At 37.7% G+C, this 27625-nt stretch overlaps 1 protein-coding gene across 1 annotated transcript; it reads right to left on the reverse strand.

Annotated features, from left to right (window-relative positions):
* Positions 1–523: 523 nt before the first annotated feature.
* phb2a (prohibitin 2a) lies at positions 524–16605 on the reverse strand. Its single transcript, XM_036556340.1, has 10 exons — positions 16523–16605; positions 14200–14329; positions 11322–11406; positions 10905–10984; positions 10322–10506; positions 8366–8495; positions 7976–8079; positions 4736–4813; positions 4260–4336; positions 524–1179 (listed from the first exon to the last, which is right to left on the reverse strand). The coding sequence occupies exons 1-10, from the start codon at positions 16541–16543 to the stop codon at positions 1161–1163; spliced, it is 909 nt and encodes a 302-aa protein (XP_036412233.1). The 5' UTR covers positions 16544–16605; the 3' UTR covers positions 524–1160.
* Positions 16606–27625: the final 11020 nt, after the last annotated feature.

The following is a 27625-nucleotide window of genomic DNA, read 5'->3' on the forward strand; positions in this document are numbered from 1 at the left end:
GGCTTATTAAGCTGAGAATTAATGAAATCATATACAGTTGTATGCAAACGTTTGAATGCAACCGGTTAAATTATATGTTTTGCTGATTTTCTATATGATTTTCCAAAAGTTAACACATCCGCTACATGATTTTAATACCCACTTTTATGCACAATTAATCTTATGGAACAGTTTACATTTGTTTTTTTTTTTAGCAAATACACAGAAACTGGGCACTAAAACTAGCAGATAAATGCCATATTTAGTGTGTCTCTGCAGAGGATGTGTTCACTTATTTTCACTTAGAAAATCAACAAAACATTTAATTTGACTAGGGGTGTTTAAACTTTTGCATACGACTGCAGCTGTCAAAAAGCATTATGCCAGTGACATCAGGGTAACTGGTGGCTATTAGCTTTCAATATAAGCCACATTAGCATGTCTAGTTGAGCTATTATATACAGGCCAGCAGCCACAAGCATCTCCAAGAACATCTCGGCCTTTTATGATAATGACGCAAAGGAAGAAAAAAAATAGCCACTGCTAGTCTCAAAAATTCAAAATATTTAATGAAACCTCCTCACAGTGCTTTAATCTCGTCAGTATACACGTCGCAAAGAGGAACCAGCAGGTCCCTGGTGGGAATAAACACAAACTAAAAATAAACAGGCACTGTAAACACTAGCTAACAGTTGAGTGGCCTTCAGATTACTTTACACATATTCATAATATAATTCCTAGGTTTAGGCTTAATCTGGGTCTGGCAAATGGATCAATGACAGAGTTAATAAATGACATTTTACTCTATTTCCTGATGCCTTCATTCATAATAACATGCCCTCATTTGTAACATGGATACTGTGCGGATTCTTCAGGGGCAAATATCAAACCATGACTGATTACGCCCTGCTTATGTAAGCTTCATGTGCATCGCAAGCCCTTTGTGAGCTACTGCTGCTATTGATCATGCTTTCTGAAAGGCTATTTTTGTGTAATACTTCTGTACGTGTGTGTGTTAGTGTGTTTTTAAAGGCCACCCAACCCTGCTCTGGACTGTGGCCCCAGATCACTGCACTGAGAGACAGGCACTGCTTAGGGAGGTACACTCAAACTCAGAGAAGACGTTAAATACAGCACAGACTGCCAACATATGGAATGCACACGATCCGCAGGGACGACTCTCACTTCCCCAAAGACAACCTGCAAAAAAGGACACAAAAATAATATTAATAAAAAAGTATTAACAAGGATCTGCACTAGCAGTGGTCAGTATACTGGTTTATCATCATGAAAGTCTTCCTCAGGTTTGAGTTTTATTATAACCTTTATAAAACTGATAGTTCCGGTCCTAAAATCTGACTGGCTGAGCTGCGTTCGAAGTCCATTGTAAAATCCACGATTTATGCACATTTATGACCGCATCACAGCAATTGAATTGTGTATCACTACGCCACGGCACGAAAAAACCCTCGTGCTATTAATGGAGTCATTTTTGACTCTTATGCTGCTCGCATGGATCACCGAGTGTACGGATGAAGTAAGAACCCGTTATTTGTTTAAACTGAGGGGCTTACAGCTTATGTTCTTAACTAGAACGTCTGGTCAGCTGGCTAACAGACTAAAAGAGCCAACAGCCTAAATAACTCCATCATTAATATCACAGGCTTGAATTAAAGCACATATGGTATGATTAACTATAAAACAGCAGTATAAAAGTCTAAAGAACGTCACTTGAATGGATTACGCACGTTTGTCAGAAGTCACGTCAAACCCAGGCTGAATCCCAAACGGCTCTGTACTCCCTGAATAGTGTCCTAGCTATGAAAGTTCAGAAATTCTAGCCTCTACAGCCAAACAGTGCATCATTTATCAAGTGCAGATGTGTCCGAGTCCCATTTTGCACTGTTGGGCTGCAGGATCCAGTATTTAAATTCCTACGTAGTGTACTATGTAGGGAGCAGGGAGCCATTTGAGATTCAGCCCCAGCACAAGCTTTTCAGCTCTATTAAACTGCTTCTTTGGGTCGAGGCTCATCAGAGAGGAAGCATCTCGAGGCATGAGAAGGCGAGTCACACTCGCTCACAATATTTCATTAATTTAGTAATAATTTTGTTTATCAGACAGCACATAACCTCTATGTGTCACTGGTGTTATGTGCTTTAATGGCTGGGTAATTAAAATTTTGTCAAAATAATGCTGTATATCATTTTTATTGCTGATTTTAAATAGTTGCACAAGGTCACTTGATCACCAATGAGTCAGCCAATTTACAAAATCCTGAATTTTAACCAGAATGTCACTGGAGTCACAGTCACTGGTGTTACACCATATTCATACAACACCAGTGACTGTAAAAAACATTTGGAATTAAGCTGTACTTTTTGCATATATGATAATAGGAGATGTTAATGGACACATTAAGATTATTTAGTTTTGGGATGAAAGAAATTGATTTTTTAAAAATGTATCCACCTGAATTCCCACTCCAAATGGAGAATGACCCAAATATTTCTGTAAATGATAGTTAAGATCATGTGCCTAGTTGATGTCTTAATAGGGACTGCTCTATTTTATTGAATGTGTTGTCCACATGCATTGACGTGTAATAATAATAAAAAAAAACAATAAAAAATACAGTGAAATCAAAGCTTTAATCTAAGATGCCAACAAATTTTGTTCTCTAAAATATCTATTAGTCTAACATGCTTGTTTACTTGTCTTATGTGCAAAATAAATCTTATTCACTGAATCAAGAGTTCACTCTTTCCGTCGATGTGTTCAATCCTAAGTTCTCCTTTCCTTTCCAAAGCACATAATGTGTGGCAGCATCAAGTACTTTTTCAGGTCAGAGGAAATAAGCGAATGTGTGCAGGTTTCAGGGCTGTAAATTAGCACGAGTGGTGCTGAGTCTGTTCATGGTTACGAGATGAAGCTGTGAATGGCTGTTTGCAGAAGTGCCTATTGAATGGAGGAGGCTCAAAGGTGTCAAATTTAGCTGATCAGGTCAGCTGATCCGCTGAACCAACTAGAGCATGACGCACACATCAATGGTGTGGTTACCTTCCGCTTACATAATCAGCAGAACCAAAAGTTCCCGTCTTGCTCCAAATCCACAATATTGTATTATGTTTTTAATGTTATAATATTAAATGCATTCTGAATGTCATTTTTTAAGTAGCAGTTTGTGTGTTCAGCATTTACAATAAAATAATCATTAAAAAAAACAATGAATTTCACTGTGTTTCAATATCCTACAGGACTATTTGCAGTTTGGACTGGAAGAAACTACCAAAGAACACTGAGACCTTGCTCCAACATAAACTACAGCGCTGAACTAGTATCTGTACCATAAAAACATGACAATATTCTTACACTAGGCAGCTACTGCACTGTAGCATTTAATCATTATGAACATGCCACACGAGTCATTATATAAAAGAGTGCTTGATGTGGGAAAACTTTACTGTATTAGTTAGCAGCTTCTGTTTATCAGAAAACACCCACACCTGCTCAAATTCCAGCAGCATCTGGCTGTCGGAGGTATGAGTATATGAGACTCAAGTATGAGACAAATGACTTGAGAAATACAGTGAATCCTATTTTAACAAACACCTTAACTGGCGCAGCAGTTACACTGAGGCGACTGCACTGGAGCCAGACTGTATGCTGCTCCATTTAAGGTGGAATGGAAAATTCGATCAATACGCTGCTGAATAAGAAGACAACTTCAGCCTTGAAGAAATTAGGACGAAAAACACCATTTAGCACATTTTTGCTGGGTCAGCGGGTCTAGTGAAAGCAATATTGACATCAGTTTATCTACATATTGTTCAGTTTTGTTTTTACTCTTCTGCACAATTAAAAATATTTTCCTTTGTCGCTACTTTGAAGCGAAGTTCCAGAATAATAATCCACTACTAAACTCCAAAAAAGTTTACTTAAATTACTTACAAAAAAGGCTAAATACTTAAGCATCTTAAACGGTTTTATTTGAAAACAAATCTATACCATGTTATGTCCCGAAACGGTTAGAAGTTTGAATTATACTGGGATATACATTTTTGGCCATATCGCCCACTACCAGGTGAAAGCTTTCATTACTTGTTAGCTACATTAGCCGCCAGAGTAAAACTAAAGAAGCTTCAGACGCCAAACACATCTTGGCTGACGAACTATGTTTGGAGTAAGACGAGGGGATATTGTGTCGATTTGATTTTTCACCAAACTATCACTTTACGGTAAAAAAGCTAGAGCAAAAGGAGGGAAGGATAGTGGCTTACTTGTTGAAGGAGTCGTCCTGCAGGTTCAACACCAGACTGTCTGCATTTAGATACACCTTATTCTGTGAACTTGCCACCTACAGAACACACAGGAACAACAACTCACACTGTTTACTAATAACTCCGGCTTTCCTTTTGCAAAAAATATCACAAAAATATCAAAAGGAACCCACAACCCAGTACAGTTATATATCCCTTTAAAAAAAGACCCACAGGAATTTATATAGGATTCCTAAAGGAGTCTTACAGTCAATTACTACATAGTATTATAGTAGTCACTATTATAGTAGTATAGTGTACTGTACAAGTATTACAGATTACTGTAGACAGAACTACAGTGGTCATAATGGAGTTATTATGTAGCACTATAGAAATCTTACAGTTCATTTGTGTTCTACTACAACTATTTTTATTTGGTAAAGGATGAACATTAATAATATTAATGAGGTTCGGCTAGTCTGAAGCACTCGTCTCACCGTCTTGGCGATATTTTGGGCGGCTCTGATGCGTCGGAGTTTAAGGTAGCCAGGATTCTTCGAAACAGCCTCGCCCAGCTGGGATATTCAATAAACAAACAAGGAAACACAGAGTTAATGCGTATTCTCACGACAGGATTAGTCCAGTGGGGTTTAGCAAGACTGCAAATGGAATACAAGTAAAACATCCAGAAGTTATGAAATCACAAATAATATATCGATTATCTATTATCAAATTATCTGATCACTACTGAGCGTTAAAGCTCGATCGAGAAGATGCAATGCGTAAACTTTACATTAGCCTGTTGCATCAGACAACAACCAACATATGACTCAGAAACTGAACTTTGGTTTTGGTTTTACTTCTTATGGGACCCACCAAACCTGTCCGCTGATGACTAAACCAATGTCTTACTGTGTTTTAATTCATTAGTTAACAGGTAAGAACAGAATCTACACACACTCAGGAGCTCAAAGGTGAGAACAGTTCTGCGGTTTAAGAACACGTCATGAATCTGACGTAGACCTTTTCTTAGGACCTTTCTCAAGAACCAATTTAGGAACAAACTTAGGAAGCTGTTGGTGAATGAGGCCCAGCGTTCTTGTTCTGACAAGAACATAAATTACTTGAGATCGTAAGAAGTCAAATAAAAGCAACTTGAGAAAACAGAGTAAATAAAGTATGTGAATCATGTTTGGGCTTTCAGTCTCAGATGTACGTCAGTGTTAAACGGCCCTCTGTCTCCTGGAAATCAGCATTTCTCTTTCATAATGAATGTGTTGATGTTATATAGGGGTGTAGTAGGAGCCCCAGTATAGAGCTGCCTTAAAGAAATACTCCATTGTGTTTCAAACTAACCCTTATCTACTAAACTGAATACTGTTATCAGCCAAATACTGTATTCCATTGCTGTTCTGGTTGCTACCTCAGTGACTGCTATGCTCATATATGCTGTCTGCTAATCTGCTAATATGCCATAGTATGTTCCATCCTCCTTTGCACAGCTCCACATACTCTCAGTACCGTTTACTGCCTGTGCTCTGTTTTGTATTTACTGTAAGTCTTTGTATTTATTTATTGTACTGTATTGTCTGCACTGTGTATATTGCATTGTTTTGCACTTGTGTTCCTGTGTTGGTCCTGGAGGAATGTTGTTTTGTTTCACTGCGTAATTGTATATAGCTGAAATGGCAATAAAGCCTCTTGAACTTGATCTGCTGCATCTGTAGTCAACACACTCCCTATACCTAAAAGAGGTAAGAAAATTGGGAACACTTTATTTGGACGATCCACTTCAGATGCTTTGTAGATATTTAATTTACTTTCAAGTTACATTCAACTAAATATCTACTAAATTGACCATATTTTCCTTTAACTCTAAACCTGCTCTAATCCTAATCCTAACTGAAACCCAAAACCTAAGCCCAACCCTCACCCTGGCCATAGTCCTAACCCTAACCCCACCACTGTTTAGAGTTTCAACAGACAGTTTGTTAACAACTTGAACATCTGTAGATAATCTATAGGGGACTGTAGTGGACTATCCAAATAACTTGAGACCAGAGTGATGAAATGCACTACAATAGAAGCCAATCCCATCTGCCCATTGGCCTCCATTGTAGGTGTTTTGAAGAAACGGTTTTCTTTTGTTTTACGAAGTATAAAGAAATGACCGTAACTGACCGTACACTACAGATACAGCAGATATTCCTTTAACACTGTCCTGCATACCCTGGGTTTCGGCTTCTGCCTGAAGTCAGCACATATCCACTGACCTACGGCCTGTTTCATACGCAGCATTGCATCATATCAGGAGGAAAAAAGGCTAACTGTACTGGTTTTTCACAGGACACTGAGGACAAAAACTGCAGCTTTAAATGACCACTTCATTTATGCAAAACAAAACCCCTAAGAACAAAGTGCACAACGCGACCAGGGACCAAACTGTGGAACAGATACTGAATTTGAGGGGCAACTCTCTGAACTACACCTTTAAATCTTTTCCCTGTGTGATCAGTGCAAATTATATTAGCTTATTAATTACAGCAGCACAGGAACCACTGATTACGACAAGCCATTAAACGCTTTCAAAAGAGAACCACGGACCATAATTGTGTTATACTGCTTAACTGGTTTATGAAGTGAGACCCACTTGTCATACTAATACTTCTTATTATCCTATTTACAGTAATTGCTTATTCTCTGTAGACTTAAAGGGTCCATATCTTACATTTTTCTAGCATATCTAGCATTTAAATTTTTTCTGGGGGTCCTCTTATTACATCTGCATGGGCTTATGTACCAAAAACAGTCATGGCCATTTTCCACCCTCTCTTTATTTAACAGGCTTTTGTTAATGTGCCCTTATGATGGATATATGTAAATGACTGCTGCTCTGATTGGCTGTGCCTCATATAAAACCCAGACTGAAACACTCCTTATAACTTCAGCGTGAATAGGTGGAGCTATACTGCTATAGGCTGAATAGGTGGGTATATGTAAATGAATTGTTTTTTGTGACATCACAGCAGCAAGAAAATTAAAATTAAAATTAAATTCAAATTAAAACAGGTCATTTTTGGCAGATTAGTGTCTACATATGGACTGAATGGACTGAGCAGTGAATCATGTTTAAAAACTTCATAAAAATTTGTAAAATTCAGTTTTACATGATATTGCCTCTTTGCATATGATTAACTGGAGACAAAAGATGTTTTCTAAGTTTTACTGAATATTTCAATTATTTTGGCAACATCCAAAAGTTACAAATGAATAAATATCAATTATTTATCAATTATCTACTGTTCATATAGGAGGGATTCTGATCGTCTACAGCTCTGTTCATTAGTCAGGACACATCTAACATTTCTTAGTGTTTTTTTACAGCTTTCTACTTGTTATTTAAAATCTGTGATGTAACACAGTTCTAGCATAACAGATCATTTTCATATTTATCTGCAAACAGAATCTCTATATGATTTAAAACAGTGATTTTAAACTTATGAGCAACAGTGTAAATGAAACCCTGCGATGGACTGACGACCTGTCCAGAGTGTATCCTGCCTTCCGCCCAATGACAGCTGGGATAGGCTCCAGCACCCCACCGCGACCCAGAAGGATGAGCGGCTTAGATGATGTGTGTGTGTGTGTGTGTGTGTGTGTGTGTGTGTGTGCGCGTGTGTGTGTGTGTGTAAATGAAAGAGCATGAGTTTGGAACATGTGCAAAGAGGGTAAAGTACCATTTTAGCAGCCTGGGCCTCTCCCTCAGCCTGGATGATCTTCTGCTTCTGGTCCTGCTTGGCCTTCTCCACATAGAACTGGGCTCTTTGGGCCTCCTGCTGGGCTGAACATGAGAAAAAGACAAATGAAGAACATTCACAGATAAAAGTGGAAAGATAGGGAAACTTAAGTGCTTTGAGGTATGAGAGGTCTTCACTGAGCGCAGACACTGAGAATGTAGTTGTTACGCAGGCTGCTGAATGACATCAAATGACAACAGTGCCCCCTAGTGGACGCCATTATGAACTGAAAGTCTATTGCTGTTAATCAAGGTTTAAGTACTGAATTCCAACTGCAAGCAAAAAAATTCCTTCCATGGCACAGTGCATTGTGGGTATTGCAGTCCGTACCGACTTGCTTGGCCTCTACTGCAGCAGTGTATTCCCTGCTGAAGCTCAGCTCTGTAATGGCCACGTCGTCCAGAATGATGTTGAAGTCCTTAGCTCTCTCAATCAGCTCCCTCCTGATGAGCAGTGACACCTACGCGTAAGGTTTAAAAAAGACAGTTGTGGGTATATTTCTAATATACGAAGGAATGAATATGCAGTCATGTGCAAAAGTTTAAACACCCCCTGTCAATTACATGTACTGTTGATTTTCTGAGTGAAAGTTAGTTACATTCTGCAAATGTTGGTGCATAATTTCCGTTATCTGCTATTCTATGTTGCATTTATGAGTTTAACATATTGAAAAAATAAATAAAACATAAATAAAAACAGTTTACTTTGTTTTTAAATATCATTTTCCTGCAAATTTTAGTAGAAAATTTCCATCATTTAACATATTGGAAAAAATTAAATCACTAAATATAAAACGTGCCATAACTTTTGCTCAGACCAAATTAAGTCATCTCCCCCCATTAATTCATCAAATAAACTGTAATTGTGCATTTAAGTGTGCAGAAGTGTGTTCTCTGTAGAGGATGTGTTAACTTATTCACAGTCAACCAAAACTGACTGGGGGTACCCGAACCTTTTCATAAGACTGTATAACTAGAATACTGCTCAAAAGTTTTAAATCAATCATAATAACTTAATGTGCGATAACTTTAATGTAAACATTTAAAGTTCAGAATATTCTTGATGTTTTACAGTAGGGGTGGGAATCTCTAGGCACCTCACGATTCGATTACGATTCTGAGGCTGCGATGCGATTATAAAATGATTATCGATGCATCTTTTTTTTCTATACATGATTTCTATTTTCTTACTGTGTGAGGACTTTGTAGTTTTAGGAAAAGAGAAAGACGAACATTTGGAGATGAATGGACTTATTCACATTTATAAGCAGCGCAGTTGGTTTCCTGGTACGTTAAATCTGCAACGAGAGACTGTCAAACACTAAAAAGTTGCGAAGATGAAGTCGCTTCTCTAATTTTCCCGTTCCACCTTAAATGGTGCCGTTTTTACATTCGGCGCCTCAGTCAGAATTTAAGGTGGAACGGGAAAGTTCAGCAAGAAGCTGGCGAGTGAGAAGCGACTTCAGCCTCGTAAAACAGTCGAACATGGAGAGACATTTTACAAGAAACTCTTCAACTTTTGAGGACAAAGTTTTCTGGCGGAGTTGGAAGAAAAGCGGCTACAGCTAAAGCTTAAAGCAGAACAAAGTAAGTCCACGTTTTTGTTTATATTTTTTAGCCTAAACTAGCACATTATCAGATACTGGACATTAAATGTTGTGGCTCCCAAGGTGGTTTGATTTTTGTTGAAAGGACAAAATGGCTCTTCTTATCATTTGTGTTGTGACTCCTGACCTAACCTGGCTTTAATGCAGAGGGAGCCGGTCGGATTTCTCACTCACCCAGTAGAGTTTTTGTTATGTGCCGCCACAAACTGTCCGGGCGCTACGCTTCCAAGTTCCGCCCTTTGCGTTCCGTCAACATTATGTTACAAATTAAATATTTAGAAAAATTGATTTTTGACATTTATGAATCGATTCAGAATCGCCCACGTCTGCATCGCGATGCATCTAAGAATCAATTTTTCCTGCACCCCTATTTTACAGCTTTCTCAGCCACTTTAGAATCATCTACATATCTGTTCATTATTTTCCTCATTTCTTCATTCGCTTCTAAAAATGATTTCAAACCTGTGAAACTGTAGAGGACTAACATCATATCACAGCCATTTTATACAAGCTGCTGCAACAAAATTGGTTTTATATTATTGAAAATTGTGATTTCTGTGGAATGGTGGTGCATTTTGAAAGGCGAAAACTGCCAACATCTCAATTAATAAATAAAATGCTGTGTTATTTTGGAAATTTAACCCACTGTTTAAAGCAGCAATGTGGGTGTGGTGGTGTACCTGTGCTCTCTGTGTGATGAGCTGTGAGGCATTGAATTTGGCCACCACACTCTTCAGCACCTCGTTGACAATGGACGGCAGCACACGCTCGTCATAGTCTGTCCCCAGGTGCTGATAGAGAAAGGGTAGGTTGGAAGCCACAGGTCGGGACAGCACACGCAGACCAATGTTCACCATCTGAAGGTCTGCAGGAGGACACAGATTTTCCAAAAGAGCTTCGGTCAGAACAGGAACCCATTTATCTACACATCCAAAATAATTCTGAATATATAACAACATTTAATATAGCGCTGCTGTCTGAACAAAACCTAGTATCTCCAAAATGGTAACTTTACAGGAGAAGGAAAAAACCTGCTTTACTTTTAATGCAAGTCAATGGAACCAGACGTTTTCGCAAGTAATTTTGGGGCATTTCTTTTGGTCCATTCTCCATGAAATTTACACACAATGTAAAGAGCAACAGGTATTTTCAAATTATGTCCAAAACTGAAAAATGTTGAAGATGAAGATGTTTTATAGCTCTTCCCTGCCATATTATATGATTTTGCTGTTAAAATATGAAATGTAGCAAATAAAAAGTCACCTTTGCTTCCTGTGAGAGATGAAATCTTCCTGGGTCTGGCTCGGATGTCATAGATGATCGGGTACTGGAACCACGGCATCCTATAAACAGTGAAACAGCAATAATGGACCGTTACCAAAGAGAAGATTTAAAGTTCTCTCACTTAAAGATTTGCCAATGGGAATACACAGAATAAGGAAAATATCAACTGTATTAGATAATAATATATTTAAAATCACAATATAGGCAAGATTTGCAGCTCTGCAGGTGCACTGCTTCTATAAGCATTATTATTATTTGGGACACAGAGTTTGATTCCCAGTAATGCCACTGCCATCCTATTAACATCATCAGTGTGCACTAATTTAAGAAAATTACATGAAAAGCATCTGAAGCCTTTCAAATGCGTGAATTTATAACTGTGTAAAAATTTGAAACCTGAAATGAAGCCCCTCAGAAAGCACTGTATTCATCTCCATGCCTCCAATTCTGTTAAAGATGATGGCCCTCTGTCCACCCTCCACTGTGAAAAGAATCAGACGGCCATCAGCCAATGTTAAAAAAAAAAAAAAAATTCACCCATTCACACATCCATACATACACATAAATACAGCTGTATACTGTGTTAGCCCCCTTTCACTCTGTTCTTCAATGGTCAGCCCCCACAGGACCACCACAGAGCAGGTATTATCTGGGTGGTGGGTCATTCTCAGCACTGCAGTGATGCTGGAGTTAGTACACACTGTGTCCACTCAGGTAGACACAATTATTTTGTTGGTCCACCTTGTAGATGTACAGTCAGAGACTGTAGCCCATCTGTTGCTGCACACTGTGTTGGTCATCCTCTAATCCTTCATCAGTGCCCACAGGACACTGTTGGCTGGATATTTTTGGTTGGTGGACTATCCTCAGAGACACTAAAGTGTTTAAAAACTCCAGCAGCACTGCTGTGTCTGATCCATTCGTACCAGCACAACACACCCTAACACACCACCACCACCACAGTGTGTCACAGTGTCAGTGTCACTGCAGTGCTGAGAATGACCCACCACCCAAATAGTACCTGCTCTGTGAGGGTCCTGACCATTGAAGAACAGGGTAACAAAGTATGCAGAGAAACAGATGGACTACAGTCTGTAACTGTAGAACTACAAAGTGCACCTATATGGAAAAAGGACCTGATAAAATGGACATATATATACAGCACATTAGTTTTTTTTACCCAATACGTTAAATTCAGCAAATAAGCAGTAACTGTGCTTTAAAGTGAGCAGAAGTGTGTTCTCTTTAGAGGATGTGTTCAGTTATCTTCTTGCAGAAAATCAACAAAACATAATTTCACAACAGGCACCCAAACTTTTGCATATGACTGTATATATATTACTGATTCAATTAAAGAAAAAGCTTTCTTCTGGCATGTATTTGGGAAACCTTTATTGGCATGGAGGGGCAAGGGTGCCAATAATTATGTTACTTATTTCTTTAACATGGTTCTTTGTTCTAAATTGAAAAAAATAAAAACACACTTTTCTGGAATAAAAGAATCTGATAATGTCTGTAATACACACACAGTTCTAGTTTCACTCCCCAGTCCATGCAGTACATATACAGAAAATAAGCTGCAATAACAGCCCATTCAGAATTCACTGTTTTTGTGATGAAAACAACCCCTTTACACATAACCACCTATTCAGCCTACAGAGGTTTAGCCTCACCCACTCACACTGAAGTTATTCTTGTATTGTTATTATGTTTTGGTACATATACCCACACAGCCAGTGCAAGTGGACCTCTAGAAAAAACATAACACACAGAAAAATGTAGCATACGGGCTCTTTAAAAGTTCAGAGTGAGACTAATTAACCACAAAGACTTTCTATGTTCTCTTAGTGAGTGTGTGTAACAGCGGCCTCATGCTTGTGGAATGGGGTGATATCAGAGTGCTTACGGCACAAGAGAGAACACAGACACTCCAACACTACGAACTGGATGTGGAAGTCTGTGTCACTATGGATCATTCTACCCATTTAGTTCAAACTGCGGTCCCACCATAGAAAACTATTTAAAAATACAATGAAGTATTTAGACATTTACATTATATGTCACGAACGATATAAATCCAAGGCATTCATTGAGATAGTTTTTAAATATTTAGCTCAATACTATCATTTATATTGTACATCGTACTGTACTACATATATTATGTTATATTACTCAGCTTTATTTTAGTCACACCGTTGCATTTTTTAAGTAAGTGAGACTCCATACCTGTATCCTCATGGCCACATGGTGAACAGTTAGATCCCATTGTTTTTATGTGAACATGAACATTTTAAACTTTTAGTCTCAAACTAACCACCTCCACACAGCCTGCAACTACTTTATTTGCTTTATTTGATTTTAATATGATTTTTGGTATGTTTTAGCTATTGTTTTACTTTTTATTATTCCTTTTATTTATTTTATTAGTATTCTTTTTATTAATTTTATTATTGTCGATTTATTGTCTTACATCTTCTATTCCTTTTATTTCATTAATTTATGTTTTTATTTTTACTTGTTAAGTAACTATATTGTAAATTTAATCATTTATTGATTTAACAGTTTATTGGTACCTTCTTATTATTAAATTTTACTTTTATTATTTTTTATTATTTAATTACAGCATTTGATTTATTTTTATACCCAACTTCTCAATCCCTGATTTCTGTATTGAATAATTAAATAAAGGTTGATTGATTGATTGGTGTCCCAATGTCTGAAAATCAGTGTGGAACATTGAGAATTGTCACTACCGAAACACATATTGTTTGCAATAAAGTAAACTTTTTGTGTTTTAATGAAAGATATTATGATCTTGTGTGTGTCCAACTGTTCAAAGCTGTGTTCGCTGGTCATGTACTGGCTAGCGATTTCGAGTTCTGTTCAAAATGAGCTAAAATGGTCACTACCGAAACAGTCACTACTGAAACATTTGGTAAAGTTTCGGTAGTGTTATGATTGTCTTGGTAGAGATATGAAGGAAGGTCCAATCATTTATTTTAATCAAAAATAATACATAACAAACATAATTAAGGTGTAGTTTAACTAGTATTTTGCTCAAAGCAAAAGAATTTTAGTCTGAAGCCCAAATCAGATCTAAAGTCCAAAATGTGCTTTCAACTCTGACTTCGAACCAATTCAGTGGAACGATCCATATAGGAAAGATCTTATAGTGCTTATGTGTTATAATATGAATTACGCCTAACTGACTCCCTGATTTGCATAAGTCAGAACTTCAATATAACCACAACTCATGCCTGTGCAGCAGTGCTACCTGTGTACATCGACTCTTTGACTCCATATGCCAGCGCTCCAGCTCCGAGAAGCAGTTTTACACCCAGACCAGCTCCTCTAGGACTAGAGGACATCCGGCCTGCGATCTGCCTCAGCTGCTGCAGAAAACCCTGGACAGGACAGAGAACAGAGAAGAGGAAGAGACGGCTTTTAACCCATTCAGGCACACATCACATCAAGAAGAGTACAGTGTAAATCTCTGACCTCACAGCTACATTTAAGGATCAATGAGTGTTATTTTAATAAAATAATGTACGTGTGTCTAATGCTACAAGTATTTATGTAGCCTAAAATGTATAAGTAACAAGATTTTGACTCCTTAGATTGCAGAAAGCAGTCATGTCCACTAACATATTACACAAGCTATAAACTTAATCCTGTAGATGCTTTAGTTTTCCGTAAGTCGATTAAAAATACAACAGTCCAAATACTTGTTCAGAGATCAGAGATCAAGACATAATAAGATTAAACTTTGAGCCAGATTAGGCACAAACAATCAGGTAATCTTTTTTAAGGCGAGCGTGTTGTAATCTAAAAGGCTCTGCCAAAGAATCCAAAGTATTTATCGAAAATGCCAAAAAAAGACCCTGTCTCTGGCTTAAGCTGAGATCTCAAGGCAAGGTTTTTTTGCTTGCAAGGACAAACTTAAATCATAGTGTATTTTATACACTGAGCCAGAGCAACGTTTAGGCATGCAATGTTTTAACCTGGGACTAACTTAGCAGTCGAAAATTAAAACCTCCATTTTTTGTTTTTCTTTTCTGTTTGTTTGTTTGTTTTTTTTTAAACATAACTTGAAAACACCAGCTGCCATTTACATTCTGTTAATGCTTCATGACGAAAGAACCAATAGAAACACTCCAAAATTGCTTGGAACGAAATCTCTTTGCATTAACTTATACTGAAAGTTAAGAATGATTTTTCCTTCTCCTGAAAAGTTACCATTTTGGAGATATGAGTGTTTTGTTCCAACAGCAGCAATATATTTTATTGCAAAGTGAACTACTGTCTATACTTCAGTACTGAAACAACGTGGTCTGGCTTACGAGTTTCAACTCAAAGCAAATCAAAATCACATTTATTGTCACATCACATATTATTACTGTTACAAAACTGTACATTGGAAATAGTGCAGTACTGGTGTAAAGTAATGTGTATATTTAGGGTCTAATATATATATATATATATATATATACTATATACTATATCATATATATATATATACTATATATATATATATTAATGTGTATATTTAGGGTCTAATGTGCATGTGTGTGTCTATCTATATCTATCTATCTATCCATCTATATGTGTGTGTGTGTATATATATATATATATATATATCATATATATATATATATATATATATATACACACATACATACATATATAAGACCCTAAATATACACATTACTTTACACCAGTACTGCACTATTTCCAATGTACAGTTTTGTAACAGTAATATAGGTCATGAAATAAAAGCTATGAAATGTACACATTTCCATATAAGCAATTAGTGACTCTGAGGTAGATAAATGAGGAGCAGGGGATACAATATTGATATATATTATATATATTTCTAGATTATACAATATATGATAGAAGATGTACCAGATGTCAATCTATATGTGCAGGTATTTGCTAGATTAAAGTTACAGCAAGTTTCAGCAATATTTTTCACAATATGTTGGATAATAAATGTAATGGTGAAATGGTGGTGTTTCTGTTGCCAGATAGTTTGTTATTAATTTTTATTTACTTATTTTTTTTTAAACTCATGTTGTCCAGGACCTGACAGTTAATTGTACTACTTGTTATTCACTGGGTGTTTAAAATCCACAAACTGTTATCAGTGTTTTGTTACTGGAAGGCTGTTCTCTGTCTAGTTAACATTAAAATGCTGTGTTAGGTTCCCTTTGGTGTGAATTTAACATCAGAACAAAAAAAAAAGGTTTATGAGAAATTCACACAGAGCAGCACTGCTTCATTATCTTCATTAAATAGGAAGAACTGGGTCATCAGCTCAATACAAATTTAAATATCATCTGATAAGTCATATATATGGAAGATACAGTGATTATGAAATAACCCTGCACTGACATTATAAACCTCCTGCAACATGACTGCAACATGACTGCAACACTGGGCTAACCAGCTAAACACCATCATTCAAAGGAAATCAGCGGAACAGCCGCTAAAATCAAACGCAGACGACGTGGCAGCTTTAGAAAACACATAAACACATAAGTGACACACAAAACAGCTTTAGTTTCACATCACATTTCGAGTAAAAAGTGACTTACTCCAGGATCTTTACTCGCCATGCTGCCTCCGCTGCACGTAACTTCACAGTCCAAGGTCGTGGCCAAGTACTTCCTGTCCTGCCCATATGCATCCTGGGTATTGTAGTTCTATAATGGCGCAGGTTCACAGGGTGTCCTGCAGGGCCGGAGTCCAGCGCACTGTGTTAGTTTTCCTGCTCAGACACACCAAATAAACCTGGTTATTGAAAAATTAAGTGGTGAGTTGAATCAGGGAAATGACCAGCTGAATCAGGGAAATGACCAGACTGTGCTGGGCTACCGGACACCCATGATTCAATAGACACAGTGAGTTTCATCAGTCAGAAGTGATCATGGCTACTCCCTGTTTTCCGTGGCCTATTCCTTATGCCCTATTTCTTATAACCCTATGCCATATTCCTCAGGCACTATATCCTAGGCTCTATTCCTCATGCAATATACCCTATTCCCTAGGCCCTATTCTTTAGGCTATAGTCCTTAGTCCCTATTCCTTATGCACTAGGCCCTATAGCCTAGGCCCTATTTCTAATGCCTTATTCCTTATGCCATATACATTATTCTCTAGGTCCTATTCCTTAGGCTATATTCCTTATAGCCCTTGTACCCTTTTTTATACCCTATGCCCTATTCCCTTGGCCATACTCCTTATGCCCTATTCCTTAGGCCCTATTGCTTAGGTCTGATTCTCTAGGCAGTAATATTTATGCCCTATGCCCTAGGCCCTACTCCTCACGCCATATTTGCCATATATCCTATTCTCTAGGCTCTATTCCATAGGCTATATTCCTTATAGCCCTTTTACCCTTTTCTTTATACCCTATGCCCTATTTCCTATGCCCTATTCCTTATGCCATATTGCTTAGGTCTTGTTCTCTATTCCTCGTTCCTTATGCCATATATCCTATTCTCTAGGCCCTATTCCTTAGGCTACATTCCAAATAACCCTTTTGCTTATACCCTATGCCCTATTCCCTAGACCTTATCCCTTATGCCCTATTCCTTAGGGCCTATTGCTTATGCCCTATGCTCTATTCCTTATGCCCTACTCCCAACACACACTACAGTGAAAACTCAATTGCATTCTTATTAGGGTTGCTGACAGCAGCCTGGGAGATGTTTGAAAATGCATTTGTGTGTTTGTGTGTTTTCCTTTCTTTTCTTCGCCGAGTTGAACAGCTGCCCATCCTGTGCGTTCTGATGCTGCTGCCTTTTCTGCCTTGATCGGGTGCCACTGCTCGCCAGCCCTCTGGACCGGCTTACCAACATTGAGCCTCCTGCTGTACAACGCCGTGCAAACCTCACCCTCACAACCTGACCCCATTGATACTACTGCTGTTGCTACATGAACTAATCAAAATTATTCACCTGGACCAATCATTTAAACTAATTCAAATTAATCAATCACCCATTGTAGAACTGACTCTGTGTTTTTCCTTTCTTTTCTTTGCCGAGTTGAACAGCTGCCCATCCTGTGCGTCTGATGCTGCTGCCTCTTCTGCCTTGATCGGGTGCCACTGCTCGTCGTGCAAACCTCACACTCACCTGACCTAAACTTTACTTACTTTACTTACTTACTTACATTTCATTGTTATTAATAATTATTCTTTTTTTGTGTGGTGCGGTTGGGTGGTGTGGGCGGAGTCTTTTACGGCCCTTAAGCATGTCACTCTTACACAAAAGTCGGCTTCTGTCTGGATTGTTGTGTCAAAGAGGAAACCCAAACATTACTACCTCGTCCCTGTCTGAACAATGGTATGGAAGTTAATGTAGTAAAGATTTTTTCCAATTAATTTTGGAGCATCTCTTTCGCTCCATTCTTCATGAAATTTAACACAGTTTGAATGGCTGCTAATTTTTTCAAATTCTGTAAAAAAAATAGATTTGCTCTGATTTTATTTCTAGTACTTTTTGAAAAACAACTTAAGTACTTAATTACTAACTTAAAACTACAGTAGTTAGGACTCATTTCCATGTCATTCCTTTTTTCTTCTCATATAACTATATGAGGATATTAGCTATGTAAATCTGACAGGGTGTAAAACGAACGTAAACTTGTGCAACATGCTACTTTTTTCCAAGTAGGCCTGACATCATAGTATAATTCAACACTCGAAAAGCTCTTAGAAACAAGATAGCGTAACTGTAACTTGAATTTCTAAACAACCAGGAGTGATTTCAGCCTCAGCTCAAAGGTCTGAGTAACAGTTAAAGGGCCCATACCACGGAAAACTGAATTTGTCTTGTTTTTTGGAAAAAAAAGGAGCTTGATGTGATATGTAAACATTGTTAAAGTTTAAAAACTGACCATTCACTCCTCAGTGAAACAATGAAAATATGGAAACTAAGCTACCAAAACAGACCATTTTGAATTTGCTGTTTTTGTGATGTCATATATACCAACATAATTACATACATCCACCCATTCATGCCGAAGTTATACGGAGTGTTTCAGCTCAGAATACTCTATACTAACGCTGTTTGCTATCTGGTGTCGACCAGAGGAGGATGGGTTCCCCTTTTGAGTCTTGGTTCCTTACAAGGTTTTTTTTCTCTCAATCTTAGGGAGTTTTCCTTGCCACTGTCGCCACTGGCGACGCTCATGGGGACTTGGACCCGGATTTTTTTGTAAAGCTGCTTTGTGACAATACCTGTTGTAAAAAGCGCTCTATAAATAATCTTTGCTTTCTTGCTTGCTTTTTGAGTGAGAAACACAACACAGGGCAGCCAGTCGGAACAGATGTCATTTACATATTTCAGTCTTAAAGATACAATAACAAAAACAACCTGTTCAATTCTAAGGGACAGAGACAGAGATATCTAAGGAAAGAGAGAGATCAGGTAAAAAATGAATTACAATGTTTTTGGTACATAAAGCCACACTGATATCAGAAGTGGGCCTCAGAGGAAAATAACTAAATAAATATAGAAAAGATGAGGATTTGGGCCCTTTAATGGGATTCTGGGAATGAATGATCAGATATGGGTTGTTGCGCACAAACATGTGCCTTTCAAGCACACAGATTAATTGTAGTGTAGTCATGGTGGTTTACTGGTTGAGGTGAATACTCTAGCAATGCTGACCTGGATTCTAAGTACTAGATAAGCATTCTAGAACACAAGTACACAAGTTGGAGAGCACTGCAGAAAACATACAGGGTGTAAACGTCGAAAATAATTGCACAAAAATGCACTTTAGTGGCTTTGTTTCTGATGAAGCCGCTGCTCACCTGATATTTTTACCTAATCTAAGTTTGAATCAATGTTTTCCAAAATACATGTTTAGGCTGCATCCAAGAAGGTGACAAGGCCTGTATTCCCCAGTTCCAGTAGAGGGCAGTATAACCCAGATGATTTATAACTACAGGTTGCAGTGTATCTCTGTGTCTTTTAACCCTTATTATTCAGTTAGTGATGTTAGTCGCTAATACTCAGTGATTAAATTAAATTAAACTGTACATTCTGATGTTTGAGAGTGAGGAACTGAAGCTGTTATAGCTGTTATCCAGGCTTCAAGTTCATTTAGCTGTTCATTTGACTTCATTCTTGAGTGCTGACAGTGTCAGTCGTGTGCAAAAGTTTGAACACCCCTGGTCAAATGAGGGTGTGTTAACTTATTTTCACTTAGAAAATCAACAAAACATGTAATTTGACCAGACTTTTTCATACGACTGTATATAACTCATTTACTCATTGCGCTATATTTAGTTAATTGACATATGATATTTTTATAGTGCAAAATGAGTCTAAACACTAGCATTAGCATTAGCTATTTGATCCTATTTGATCTCATTTTACTTAATTTAGCTTTCTTTAATGTTTTACTGACAAATTACTCCTTCTTGTACTCATTATGAGCATTACTATTTCATTTTTTAGCATTTATTATTATTATCGCCTTGTTCAAATCTATTTTCTGTCGTTTTCTATGCTCAGTTATAGCACTTTAAACTATGCTTTATTCAATAAAAGCTGCAATGTTTATTATTATTATTATTATTATTATTATTATTACTAGGCCTCTAGTGCTCAAAATATCAGGATCTCCCTCTGTACACTCTCTGAGTGGACAGATGGTTTTGGGACTGTTGTGGTCGGATGGTCAGTTTTTATTTTTTTCCTCAGTGGCTTTGTGTCTGACACTGTGTCTGACACACTGACCACTACATCTGTCAAACACACCTATTCTTCATTCTCTGCACCTGGCAGCCGGCCAGAGTCCTGCTTTCTGAACCAGCAGCAACTCTCGCACATAACTCCCCCCCCCCACCACCCTCCGTGCTGGTGCATGCCAGCTTAGTGATTAAAGTGTTATTTGATTGCTCGAAAATCCAGCAGCGTATCAAGATTAAGCTTAATGATGAGACCTTTACCTTAGAACTCAGTTCAATGGGATTTAGCTTTGAATAAATGAATCAACTCTGAACCAGCGGGGGGTTCAGATTTAGTCAGGGGGGGAGAGGAAAGGTAATAGTGATTTCTTAACCTCTGTTTTATTCCTATGATTAATAGTTGCTGATTTGCATAAATCTGGAAAGGGTTACAAAGTCATGCCGAAGAGTTTGGGTGTTCATCAGTCTACAGTTAGACAAACTGTCTGTAAATGGAGATGATTTAGTGCTGCGTCTACCCTCCCTGGAAGTGGACGCCAAGCCAAGATCACTACAAAGGCTCAATGCAGAGTTCTCAATGAAGTAAAAAAGAAGACTTGAAGAAGACCCACCTCGTTCAATCAGATAGAAACTGTATTCTGAATGGCCTCAATTGGACTAGTCTATTCCGATTGAGGTGCATACATGGGCGTATTCTATTCCGATTGAGCTGTTAGTTGGATTATTAGCGGTTTATTAGGCTGCATGTAAACATGACTACTGAATCACTGGAATATCTCTGTTTACCGAATGGAAAACACTGAGCAGGCATGGCATCAATGGCAGGACACCATGGAGGAAGCTTCATGTCTCCAACAAAAAATGGGTCCACACCTGAAGTTTGCCAAAGCGAACTTTGTCACTCCAAAACTCTAGTGGTAAAATGTTTTGTGGGCTGATAAAACTAAGGTTGAATTGTTTGTGAAGTACACACTGCACTACATGTGGTGTAAAAAGGGAGCTGCACATCAGAATGAAAACATCATTCCAACAGTGAAGTATGGTGGCGGGAGCATCATGATTTGGGACTGCCTTTTTTGCAGCATAGTTTCCATAGAAAGTTGTTTGGAAAAGTTTGGGCACCCTTTGTGAAATGACAGGCTTTGTTGATTTTCTAAGTGAAAACTAGTGAACACATCCTCTACAAGGAACACACTTCTGCACAATTTAATATACATTATTTACTGTTTATTTGCTAAAATAAAACATGGGTCTGTGCAATAAAACAAAATATGGCCTGTGCAAAAGTTATGGCACATTTTATCTTTAGTTTTATTTTTTTTCCACTATGTTAATCTCAGCAAATATAATATAACTAAAATTTGCAGAAAAATGTTATATTTACGTGTTCTCTGTAATGTTAATTTATTTTTACTTAGAAATTCAACAAAACATGTAATTAGACTGGAGCACCCAAACTTTGCATACAACTATATATACAGCCTTCATACTGTAATACCTTAAATTACTTAAATTGTTTCACTCAAACAGCTGCCCTGATCATGTGAATCACTATAAAGTATTATTATGTATTAAAAAGTATTAAATGAACATTAAAATAAAAAGTAGCCAATTATCTTTGGATCAATTATAAAGTAAGTAAATAAATAAATACAGTAAGTGATAGACTTCTTAAATGAGTCAAAGTCGTTTTCCATAAGCCATTTGGTATTAGGGGTGGGCGATATGGCAACAAAATATCACAATACTTGAAGACATTTTCGTGATTTTCGTTTTTCTGAGGTTTAATAAGTTTAAACAGACAACATCTAAAAAATGCTATCAAAACTATGAATATATAAAAACATTGTGATGTAATTATTTACATTGGAGATCTGTTTGGGATTGCACATTTTGTGCAGCAGGTTAAAGGTACATCCCTGTATGTTTGTATTTATGAGAATAAATAGAGTAAAAAATCAGTGGATTAAAGTGAAGCACCGTGTCTGTGGTGGAGGGGGTGCCTTCCCTCCCCCCACTCCCAAAAGTGGCTGCTACACCCTTGGAGACTCCCAGCCACAGACTGTAAATGGCACAGATGGGACTTAAAATCCCACATCTGCACATTCGAGCATGGAGGTGTTAAATCAGCCCATCAGAGACAGAGAGAGAGAGAGAGAGAGAGAGAGAGAGAGAGAGAGAGAGAGGCAACCTACTTTCTTAAGCATAATACATAATGATTTACTTAAAGCTTTACTTAGTCTTGTAATACTTTAATACTTAATACTCCTGTCTATTAAATTATGTATTAGTTTAAAGAGGAATTTCACTACATTTGCAAAATTTATGCATTCATTCATTCATTCATTGAAATATAAACAATGTCATTTAGAGTGGTTTGGTGTGAAATGGTTCATTGTAGAGAAACTTACAGACTCAGATTTCTTTACAGTGGTGGTGATAGGAACCAGGGGTCACCATGTCTACAACACAGCCATTTTATTTACTATCCAAAACCACCAGTGAACCTACGACGTCTTCTGAAATTTTACATGTAATGTTGATGATGGTAAAATAGTGATAAATAAAAAAAAGCATTTCTTTTGGGACTATTTTGCCTTATATCACCCTGCATGTATCCCTCCACCATGAATAGATTTAAAAATGATCCTTTAGGCCAAAACTACAAATCATTGACATCTGGCTGTGTATTCATAATGATTTCATATAATAGATATCTGCAATATAGCTTTTGGAGGCATTAAATTCTTTATGTTTCACATCAAACCACTCTGAATGACTTTATTTACATCTTAAAGGACCCATATCTTACATTTTTCTTGTACTTAATTTTCTTCCTGATGTCCAGTTATAACATTGGTTTATGTTATGTACCAAAAACATTTCCGCATGATCATTTTTCAACCTCTCTTTTGCCCATAGAACTACACAGGCTGCTTTTGTAACTATGTCTTTATGACTGATGTAAATGAGCTGTGCTCTGATTGGCTGCCGTGTATCATGCCTCATTCAAAAAACAGTCCAGGCTGAAACACTTCTTATAACTTTCAATGGGCTGGATATATGTAAACGTTTAGTTTTCCCTTTAATGATTTAGTTATGCAGAAATTTTGAAAAGTAGGTGAAATTGCCCTTTAACTAAGTAAAATAGTTAAATAACAATGTTTAGCACAAGTTCAGACATTTCATTCACACAGAAAGAGTAAAACAAAGTGTGCACGTTCCTTACCCCAGTTTTTATTTAGCAGAAATGTCACTAGGCACCAAATCTCGCACCCTGCCAGTCAGGCTTACACGCAATTTCCACTCTCACTGGCTCATGGCAGATGTGTGAAATCCACACTACGCCGACGACAGTGTACACTCCGGTGCGACGCTTGCTGAGCTGTCATTGCGTGACCTCAGAGCCGTCTGACATCAGCCCATCTGGAGGCTGAGACTGAGCAGAGAAATTGGCATTCATCTCCATGCCCCAGAGCCTCAGCTCGTTGGCCAGGGCCCATCCCACTGACCTCCAGTCAGCACAGGTCAAATCAAATAGTTCTGCTAATGATGACATCGGGCTCATCAAACTACAGGGGTCCACTGCTTCTGAAAACTATGAACAGATTAAGAGTCACGCTCATGCTACTTCTGAAACTCACCTTTTATTCTGTATTTAGTGTTCTGGTTTTAAAGGGGTCGTTTGGCAAATGTTTTACACAGTTTTGCCTTCTTCCCAAATGTAGTTGTTCAGCCAAGACATGCTTTGGCAACTGAAGTTTGCTTCTTTAGTTTTGTAGTGGAGCTACGAAGTAGCTAATGTACCTAACAAGTAATAGAATTAGCACTGTACATGCCTAAATTATCAAGTTGTTCACCAATTTTTCAAAAATTCTGCATAGAGTGGTTTGATATGAAATGCATCATTCTTAGTCAGAATTGTTCACAGTGGCGGTGATGGGAACCAGACATCTGAAGAGTGTAAAACCTATAAAAGCTCCCTCACAGAAAGATATTACATGAAATTGCACTACATTGTTTTTTCGATAGATTTGAGGTAAGATCCCAAATAGCTAGCATATATCGGTCCACTGGCTTGATACGTTCGGCACCCTGCTGACTGTTTGCCACTCCTGGTCCACCCTCTGACCACCCAGATTACTGTCTTGCATACAGGTGTTAACTAGTTTTTAATCTCCTCAAACAGATTTTAAATGCACACAGACTTTTATTTTAGAAAATAAACTAAGACAAATATTACAAACAACTGAGAAAAAAAACAGTGACTAGGCCTGATTTAAAATGAATTTATAGAAAATATTCTTGCTGCCACTGAGCTGGATTAAAACTATTTACTAAACTAATTTACGAAGTGTAATAAAGAAAGGAAGGAAGGAAAAATCAGTAAATTGGACTGTGAGTGGAAAATGAGCGATGGTATGTGGAATTTTGTCTATGACTCTGCTAAACCACTGGTGGACCGCCCGGAAAACGCTGAGTAAACTGCCAGTCAGCTTTGCCATCAGTGGACCAACAGTGGCCCACTATCCACTTGCTATCAGGGATTTTATGTGAAAAAGGTACATGAAGGGTGTTGTAAGGCAACCCTGCTGAAAAAGGACCATTAGAAACCACTAGGATTAAAAACTAAAGGCTTTGCTTTATAACTGGCTTAATGGTTTTCAATAGCCCAGATAACAAGCATATATCAGTCCACTGGCTTGATAAGGTCGGCACCCCACTGACTGTATGCCACTGTTGGTCCATCCTCGGACCACCCAGATTTTTGTCCTGCGTACAAGCTCTACCTAGAGTTCAATCTCCCCAAACAGATTTTAAATGCACATAGCCTTTTTTATAAAATCATTTGTAGAACATTTTGTTGCTGACACTGTGCCAGATTAAAATCATTCACTAATTTACAAAGTATAACTAAAGAAAGAAAGGAAGGAAAAATAAGTAAATTGGATTGTGAGTGGAAAATGAGTGATCATAAGTGGAATTTTGTCTAATACTCTGCATAACCACCGGTGGGCCGCCCAGAAAACGCTGAGCAAAACGCCAGTGGACCGCCAGCTTTGCCATCAGCGGGCCGACAGTGGTCCACTATCCTCTTGCTGTCAGGGAGAGACTGCTAGATTCCTATAGAACATCTTTAGATCCCATTAACAAACCATTAAATGCATTTAGAATCAGCCAAAGGTTACCTGTTAAACCATTAGGACCCTTTACATTGTGATATCAACTTATTGATATCAAATAAAAAAGCCAAAACATGTTAGAAACCATCAGGAACCAACAGACACACTTAAGGGTTTCCATGGGTCTTTTCAGCAGAGGAAACAGTCCCCCCCAAAATAAACACTATTTTTTTCAGATTTATCGCTATTTTATTATCATTAACATTACATATAAAAGCTCAGAAGACACGCATCGATTCACTGGTGGTTTTGGATAGTAAATAAAATGGCTATATTTGTGCTGTAGTCATGGTGACCCTGGTTCCTATCACCACCACTGTAAAGAAATCTGAGTCAGTAAGTTTCTCTACAATGAACCATTTCACATCAAAGTACTCTGAATGACTTTGTTTACATCTTAACCATTGAATTTATGTAGAAATTTAGAAAAATCGATCCAGTTCCCCTTTAATTAATCTCAAACAGACTTGCTTGTGTGGTTTCTGACACTGACATACCGTTAGTAAACATGGACTGCTGAAGGAAGACCATCAACACTCAAGCACCAATTTTGTGACATCATGTCACATCATGAACTTTTTAATTTTTTTTGTCATACTTTGTCAAGAAAACATCATAAGTAGCAGTGTTTAAAGCAGAAACCGTGGCCTGGTGAGTAGCTTTGCTCACCAAATTACCACAGCAATGATAATGCTGTTTCCTGTGTTGTGTTAGCATAAGCTAACAGTGCCACACATTTGTTTTTCCTTCTTACCAAAACCACGTTCTAACCAAAACCGAGTTCTAACCAAAAACAAGTTCTAACCAAAAACAGGGATATTTGAAGCATGTAAGACATACAAGTGACATATTCTTTACTTTTTATTTTGTAGTTCTACTGTGAATCATTTAGTTAGTACACTTCTAATTTAAGCCTAACACTGACTACTAATGGAGTAACCTAAAGGTTTAGCCTGTTAGCTATCTCTAACCTGTTTAGCTTGCTATGTTTGGCCTAGTTATTAAGAAACTAGGCTAAAACATAGTAGAAAGATGTTGAAACAAAACTGGATTCTTCCTTATCTATCAGTACACTTGGTGGTCCCATGCGAGTAGCAACAGCACAGTGTTTTTAGGGGCTTGGCATTAATACAGAAGTCAATCACCGTGAGGAGGTTGTAGGTTTACATACATCACATATTTTACAATGGCTTCGAAAGCGGCTAAGTTAATCATATTTTAGGGCCATTTTTTAATTGAGATTATACTTAACCATAATCATAAGTAGCAGTGTTTAAAGCAGAAACCTTGGCCTGGTGAGTAGCTTTGCTCACCAAATTACCACAGCAATGATAATGCTGTTTCCTGTGTTGTGTTAGCATAAGCTAACAATGCCACACATTTGTTTTTCCACACTGGATTAATAATACTTCTAACCAAAACCGAGTTCTAACCAAAAACAGGGATATTTGAAGCATGTAAGACATTCAAGTGACATATTCTTTACTTTTTATTTTGCAGTTCTACTGTGAATCATTTGGTACACTTCTAATTTAAGCCTAACACTGACTACTAATGGAGTAGCCTAAAGGTTTAGCCTGTTAGCTATCTCTAACCTGTTTAGCTTGCTATGTTTGGCCTAGTTATTAAGAAACTAGGCTAAAACATAGCAGACAGATATTTAAACAAAACTGGATTCTTTCTTATCTATCAGTACACTTGGTGGCCCCATGCGAGTAGCAACAGTCCATTCACAACACAATGTTTTTAGGGGCTTGGCATTAATACAGAAGTCAATCACTGTGAGGAGGTCGTAGGTTTACATAAATCAC

This window comes from Colossoma macropomum, unplaced genomic scaffold, assembly GCF_904425465.1.
Source record: "Colossoma macropomum unplaced genomic scaffold, Colossoma_macropomum, whole genome shotgun sequence".
In the NCBI taxonomy this organism is placed as follows: Eukaryota; Metazoa; Chordata; class Actinopteri; order Characiformes; family Serrasalmidae; genus Colossoma; species Colossoma macropomum.